The following is an 8198-nucleotide window of genomic DNA, read 5'->3' as shown; positions in this document are numbered from 1 at the left end:
GCTTGTCTAATATGGTGAGGAAGTAACTTTTAAAGAATGACCAGGCATCCTCAACTGACGGGATGAGGTCAAAATGCTTGCTTGATAGACTAACTTCCACTCATGGGTAATGTTAGGTAGTTAACATTAGCCTTTTACATCTAGCTGCATATTGAACTTCCATCTTCTCAGAACAGGGGCACAACAATGTATGAATGAATGCTTGGATCAGAACCAGAATCATGTTAATGTCAATGATGTATGCTCTCAATGTGATTTGATAGGAGTGACGCCAAATCCAAACAGGCTTCCCTTGACACTTTATTTTAGTGAGCCAGGACCATTCAAAGTTGAGCTCGACGCTGATTGGCTATTATTTTATATATTTTTTAATCAAGGGAGGCCAAATGCATTCAATGCTACGGGCGGCAATAATGTCATACTCGTTTGGTCCAGACAGCATCAGATAGATGGCCTACACGTAGAGAGACAGTGGGGCGCTTTTTGGCTTGCTCGGATGCTTTCTCCAGTGAGATACATTCAGCCTCTTGCGAATTAAAGGAAATGTATGAAACACAGAGAGTCATAACATCAATTATTTTATAGATGTTTTCTTTTTTTCTTGATGATTTTTTTGGGGAAGCCTGGCTTCCCTTGGCATCCATGAATACACGCCACCAGTTGTTTGCAGAGCTCACAACCTATGCTAGACTTGTGAGAAACAAGTTTTGGTTTAAATTGGCATTCCACATGAGAAAGGTTGCCGACTTCTCGTGTAGCCTATTACCGCCAACTTCAGGAGAGTAATGGCAGAATCTGCGAAAGCCAGGTAGAGCGGGAGGAGGATGGTTGATTTCTGTGTCTTATCTCATCAAACAGTGCACTTAAAGCATCAGACCAGCTCAATGCATATATATAGTTGATTTTTATTAAAACACAGTCTATATATGGAAAATATACATTTTAAAATGTTTACCAATCAATTGGTCGAAAGAACAGACGACTTTCGTCTATCTTGCTTTAATACAGCAGTGCATTCTGACACAGTGAATTGAAATAGATTTCACCTCGTTCATATTGTTGGCAGACATAAGGGATTAAATATGGATCTTCACTGGCTAAAGAAGAAGAGGTTCTGGTAAAATAAGGGTATGTTGCTATTGTCATCTAGGTTGCTAGCTAGCTAACATTTTGGCAAGAAACTAGCCTAGTATTCATGGCACATTGTAAATATCTGACTGCTACTAGGATAGTATTCTGTACAAGATACAAGACCAAATGAATAAATAAGCCAACAAATATGAGTTAAATCAAATGTGGAAGAGTAAATGAAAATGTAAAATATATAGTTCGTTTTAGATCAAGGTAGGTAGTAGCTGGCAGCAAAGGTGCCGGAGCTTGCAGGGATTTGTAGTTTTGCATGATGTCTATTTTGATGCTAATTGGCTTTTTCGATTCAGATAGTAAATAGAGAATAGTATATTGAGAAATGTCACCTTGTCCAAGAGAGATTTACACGGTTATTAAAATGTCACGCCAGGGAAAACCTACATGAAACAGAGACCTTGTTTGAAGTGGTTCTAAATTCCCCTATGGGAAAAATTAATGCTTAGAAAATTTCTGGTTTTAATCACTAGGTTTTATGGGTATTATGACCCATATACTGTGGGGCTCTATAAACGTTAATCTGAAAGAAACAACTCAAATTCCCTTAACAATGAAGCATTGAGCAATTAAAATAAGAAGCTTACATGGATTGTTGCAGAAATAGGTCTAACAACACCATATTATCTCATTAACAGACTGAGCATAGCACAGTAAAGTAAGATTGGGGACTGTTGATGGATGGATGGTAATGTCTAGTTGAGACTCAATGTTGATACCTTTCTCAAAGAGGGTAGAGATATCATGAGGAAGTGACACAGTGGATTTAGATTACTATTCTTTAGATTTTCTGGAGGGTTTTTTAATTAGAGTTCTACAGTGTGTCATTCTAGCATTTTGTAACACTCCTATTGGTGGGACAACATTGCTTACTGACAGAGCGATTTCTCTATATAGTTCTCTATCCCTTTATCTCTCTTTCTCATTATCTCGATCTGTGTCCGTCAACCCCCCCCCCCCCCTCAGGTCAGGCTCCTCTGGTTCCAGTACCAGGTCAGCTGACAGTGTGGGCGTGGTAGTCATCAGACAGCCATCCAGGAGTCGCATCCGCCATCATACCAACCGCTTGTCTGCTGTGTTCCAGCGAGGCTCCGCCCATAACGCCACCGCTATGGCCTTACCCGGGTTACCTGGAATACCTAGCCATGCTTGGAAGGAGTCGAATGACAGAAGTATGCCTTTTTCTAATCAAAATGTTATTTTTATAAACATTAACACTAACCTTGACAATGACAAACGAGTTGGCTTAAGCAGAAAGCATCTGACTGGCAAGCAGTCTAAACCTTAACCCCGACCCCAGCCTAAAATAAATGAAGTGCACTTGCTTACCAGTTCTGATGATGTAGTCACTACTGTTATTCCTGACGTGTCCATCTAGTTTCTCCCGGGGATGCATCAATGACAGACGACCCTGCTGAACTGTCCAATCAGATAACGGCCCCAGGCATTCTGAAGATCTTTGGCAGTGAGATCTGCCAGGGGGCCAACTACAAGAGCGTCCTGGCAACAACACACTCCAGTGCTAAGGAGCTGGTCAAAGAGGCACTGGAGAGGTACGGGAGTGTGCGTGTGTTTGTGCGCTTGTGTGTATGCATGTTGTCTTAGATTTCTTAGACTTTGGGTAGATTTAAAGATCTATCACCGTCCCCTTCCATTGTTTGTTATGGTATTCTATGTCCTATATACAGTACCAGTCAAATGTTTGGACACACCTACTTATTCAAAGGTTTTCCTTTATTTTTACTATATTCTACATTTTAGAATAATAATGAAGACATCAAAATTATGAAATAACACATGGAATCATGTAGTAACCAAAAAAGTGTTCAACAAATCAAAATATTTTTTTTATTTTAGATTCTTCAAAGTAGCCACCCTTTGCCTTGATGACAGCTTTGCACACTCTTGGCATTCTCTCAACCAGCTTCACCTGGAATGCTTTTCCAACAGTCTTGAAGGAGTTCCCACATATGCTGAGCACTTGTTGGCTGCTTTTCCTTCATTCTGCGGTCCAACTCATCCCAAACCATCTCAATTGAGTTGAGGTTGGGTGATTGTGGAGGCCAGGTCATCTGATGCAGTACTCCATCACTCTCCATCACTCTCCTTCTTGGTCAAATAGCCCTTACACAGGCTGGAGGTGTGTTGGGTCATTGTCCTGTTGAAAAACAAATGAGCACAAACCAGATGGGATGGTGTATCGCTGCAGTATGCTGTGGTAGGCATGCTGGTTAAGTGAGCCTTGAATTCTAAATTAATCACAGGCAGTGTCACCAGCAAAGCACCACCACACCATCACACCTCCTCCTCCATGCTTCAAGGTGGGAACCACACATGCAGAGATCATACGTTCACCTACTCTGCGTCTCACAAAGACATAGCGGTTAGAACCATAAATCTCAAATTTGGACTCATCAGACCAAAGGACAGATTTCCAACGGTCTAATGTCCATTGCTCATGTTTCTTGGCCCAAGCAAGTCTCTTCTTATTGGTGTCCTTTAGTAGTGGTTTCTTTGCAGCAATTCAACCATGAAGGCCTGATTCACGCAGTCTCCTCTGAACAGTTGATGTTGAGACGTGTCTGTTACTTGAACTCTGTGAAGCATTTATTTGGGCTGCTTTTTTCTGAGGCTGTTAACTCGAATGAACTTATCCTCTGCAGCAGAGGTAACTCTGGGTCTTCCTTTCCTGTTGCAATCCTCATGAGAGCCAGTTTCCTCATAGCTTGAAGTTTTACGCATTGACTGACCTTCATGTCTTAAAGTAATGATGGACTGTCGTTTCTCTTTGCTTATTTGAGTTGTTCTTGGCGTAATATGGACTTGCTCTTTTACCAAATAGGGCTGTCTTCTGTATACCACCCCTACCTTGTCACTACAACACTGATTGGCTCAAACGCATTAAGAAGGAAAGAAATTCCACAAATTAACTTTTAACATGGCACACCTGTTAATTGAAATGCATTCCAAGTGACTACCTCATGAAGTTGGTTGAGAGAATGCCAAGTGTGTGCAAAGCTGTCATCAAGGCAAAGGGTGGCTACTTTGAAGAATCTCAAATGTACAATATATTTTGATTTGTTTAACACTTTTTTGTTTTCTGAATGATTCCATATGTGTTATTTCACCATTTGGATGTCTTCACTATTATTCTACAATGTAGAAAATAGTAAAAATAAAGAAAAACCCTTGAATGAGTAGGTGTGTCCAAACTTTTGACTGGTACTGTACTTACGGAGAATCATAAATATACTGTAATGACATACGGAGTCTTTGATCGTATATGAAACTTGTTTGGCAATTGTTTTAACGACGTGACATGTGCAGCTTGTTATCCAGTGTCAGGGGCCTGTGAACTGTAAGTACTATACCAGAGCGCCCATTGTGAAGTAGATGACTAATGCACATCCTTCACGCTGGTGTTGAGCCTATGCTATGCAAGGAATAGAATTCAGACAAATGTATATATTGTTCTCAAGGGTAGTTGTTTAGTATAACTGCAGTATAGTGCATTGAGTGTACATGTCCGGTGTGTGTGGTGTGTCATGTTTTGTTTTGGCTATATCTTCAGTATAATGCATTGAGTGTGTGTGTGCCAGATCTAGCGTTTACATGGGCGTTATGGAACATTCTAGAGAGAACCACAAACCGTGAAGGCTGACCAATTTAACCATGCTGTTGAGAGCCTCTCTCACTCTCACTCTCACTCTCACTCTCTCACCTTACTTAATATACTGTATTATAACCAGAAACAGAATGGAGATACTCAGGGTGGGTTTCTGAGCTTGGCGTGTTAATGCACATGCAGAGACAGTTTACCAGACATAGACTAAGCCTACTGAAGTCCGTTCCTATTGTCCTCCAAGAGTTGTTCGTTGTAAATACTATCCTTGTTATAAACAGCTTCACTTCCTTTAATTGCCCAGGTACGGTCTGAACAAGGAAGAGGCGGAGTCATATGTTCTCTGCGACTCCATTGGCTACGTGGGTGACCACCAGTGGAAGACGGAATGCTTCCGGGTCGTCAGTGACAACGAGAAGCCCCTCCTCCTGCAGTCACTATGGAAACCCAGGGAGGGTTTGGCGAGGCGGTTTGAGATCCAGAGGAGAGCCAGTGTGGAGGAAAAGAGATCAAGAGACAAGGACACGGTCACTGCTGGTAGGACTGATAGGGAGACTGCAAGGTCTGCAGTACTAGTGGTTTTCTTTGTTTCTTTGGTAGTTAATTGATTGATTAATGTGGGATATGATACCAGGGTAGGGTCTTTGCTAGGGGGAAGGGACTAAGGGACAGCAAAATGACGTAGAGGTACATCCTGTTATGTGTTTGTCTTATGAATGGTTAAACCAACTCTTATGATAGCCCCCTGCCTGTGTTTTACTGTTTTACCATTTTAATGTTGAACGTTTCTCTCTCCCAACCATCATATCCACCACTGCAGTCTGTTTCCTGCACGTTAGCTTCTGCATGTTGACTTTGGCAGCCACACACACACACATATCCAAACTCTCTCCTGTCTCTCAGGCATCAACGCCCAGGCTCGTAAACTCCAGAAGAGCCGCTCTCGAGTCACCTCTGCCCTGATCGAGAGGAGGAGTGTGTATGTGACCTCTACCCAAGAGAGGGGTGTGTGTGGGGCTCGGAACCAAAAGGAAAGGGGTGGGAGGGTATGTGGGGGCCAGAACAAGTCTGAACGGGGGCCGGGTCTGTGGAGGAGCCAGAGTGAAGCAGACCTCTCATCCCAGTCCACAGAAACACAACAGAAACACCAACAGAACCCTACTGAGCCCCTTAGTCAGAACCCAAATGAGTTCCACACTCCCAGTCAAGACGAGAACCACAATCAGTGTCACAGTCAGGACCATGAACAGAATGTGGAACGGAATCACAAATTGAACCCCGATAAGAACCTCAAACAGAGAGATGGAGAGAGCTACGTTGACGCCAATGTTTCCCCTCTGGAGGACCCTGGATCAGAGACTTACACAGAGCCCCTCTGTCCTTCCCCTGAGATGGAGATAGAGAGGGAGAGAGAGAGGGAGGAGACAGAGAGCAGTGACGATAACATAACACTTTACTCCATTCACCCTCCCCAAGACTGCCCCTACCTACTGCTGCTACAGGGCTACAGCAACAGACAGGTAGGACACACAGTACCCCATTCACTCACCCCACGAGTACCCCACACACATTGAGTCTCATCAATCCCTCTCTTGAACACCTCTCTCCCCTGTCTCTCTCCCCTTTCTCTCCTCTCCTCTCTCCCTCACCGTTCTCTCCCTCCTTCTCTTTCTGTGGTTGCTGCTCCATATGGAAAGAGATAACAATGTTCTCATTCTCTCAAGGTGTCTGTGCACAATGGACAGAGAATCTATCACATTATTCTCTCCCTCGTGGCTCCACTTTGTCCTCAAACTCTGCCTGCTCTTACTCACCGCATTGGGCACACACACACACACACACACACACACACACACACACACACACACACACACACACACACACACACACACACACACACACACACACACACATTGGTGATGTTCCATCACATGCTGCAGGGGCGGACCGGCCATCTGGAATTTCAGGCAAATGCCAGATGGGCTGGTCCATTTTTAGCCCAGTTGGCCTTTTTATCATTATTTGGCTAATAATGGGGGCATCAAGGGAAAAAATGGACGGTGTGTTAGAAATGCTAAGGCCGAGTTCTGGTCCCAGTCCGCCCCTGACATGCTATCTCTGGCTCACAGTAAACATTACAGTTGGAACATATGAGATTCCAGGCAAGCAATCCCATTTTCCCACTGGAAAAATTCACAGAGACAGTTAGGGACAAACAGTGGAGAGAATCCTTCTTGGAAATGCCAGCGTGAGCAGAAACGTGTGTAAAAACACAGATCCGGATACAGAGTGGTGCAACAGTGGCACTGCTTCCTGACTGATTACAGTGGGCTATAACGGATTCAGGGCGGGATACATACACACGCATGCACACGCACACGTTCATGCAAGATGTGCACACATACGCAACACAAGTAATCTTAGGTCAGCACCTAGGATTTTGAATGTATTTGTTTATTGTTCCCAGAGTAATCCATTTGTTATCTCACACGAAGGGTGAATCATCCAAATATAATAGTTTCAAACTCACTCATGTGTAACACACATTTAATCTTGGATAGAGGCTAAATACAAAGTTGAATGCTAGGTGTTTTGGTATTGAACTCATCTCATACGGTTTGTTCTGCCAGGTATTCTAAAACTAAATTCTCTCTCTCTCTCTCTCTCTCTCTCTCTCTCTCTCTCTCTCTCTCTCTCTCTGGTAATTTCTATGTAATAGGACCCATGAACACCAAATCAAATCAAATGTATTTATATAGCCCTTCTTACATCAGCTGATATATCAAAGTGCTGTACAGAAACCCAGCCTAAAACCCCAAACAGCAAGCAATGCAGGTGTAGAAGCACGGTGGCTAGGAAAAACTCCCTAGAAAGGCCAAAACCTAGGAAGAAACCTAGAGAGGGACCAGGCTATGAGGGGTGTCCAGTCCTCTTCTGGTTGTGCCGGGTGGAGATTATAACAGAACATGGCCAAGATTTTCAAATGTTCATAAATGACCAGCATGTGAAGTTCATAGGAGCATGTCAAATTGAGAAATTAAGGCATATATACATTTTCAACCATTTTCCATCCTAAAAATGTGCAATAAGCAAAGGCTTTGATTTCTGGTCAAACAGATGGAAAAGGGGTCTTCATTTAAAAAATATATATTCTAGATTTTTTCTAAGTATTAGAAATACATCAAAACACAATGTTGAAGTAAAGACCCCTGCCAACTGATATCAATATTTATATTTCGTTTTGGAGAAATAATTTGCCTTCTCTGAGTTAAAAAACATTGCCTTATGCCTTGTAATTACATTACCAAAAACCCACATATCTTTAAGATATTACTCTGCAATTGAATTGGCTACAATGGGAAACCATAGTAGTCACATACAACAGTTGGGTCACCTGCTACTGTTCTCCCTTAGCATACTGTTATGTTCAGCT

At 42.8% G+C, this 8198-nt stretch overlaps 1 protein-coding gene across 1 annotated transcript in view; it reads left to right on the top strand.

The window, feature by feature from the left end:
- The first annotated feature begins 1082 nt into the window (after positions 1–1082).
- Positions 1083–8198, top strand: part of si:ch211-176g6.2 (ras-interacting protein 1) — a 29074-nt gene continuing 21958 nt past the window's right edge. Inside the window, exons 1-5 of the mRNA XM_038974923.1 lie at positions 1083–1117; positions 2110–2315; positions 2522–2696; positions 5070–5302; positions 5669–6285. Coding sequence (XP_038830851.1) covers positions 1083–1117; positions 2110–2315; positions 2522–2696; positions 5070–5302; positions 5669–6285 — 1266 coding nt within the window. The remainder of the gene's footprint in view (positions 1118–2109; positions 2316–2521; positions 2697–5069; positions 5303–5668; positions 6286–8198) is intronic.

Source organism: Salvelinus namaycush, chromosome 35 (genome assembly GCF_016432855.1).
Source record: "Salvelinus namaycush isolate Seneca chromosome 35, SaNama_1.0, whole genome shotgun sequence".
Classification (NCBI taxonomy): domain Eukaryota; kingdom Metazoa; phylum Chordata; class Actinopteri; order Salmoniformes; family Salmonidae; genus Salvelinus; species Salvelinus namaycush.
Note: the sequence above shows the minus strand (reverse complement) of the source record. Positions and strands in the feature narration are given on the sequence as shown.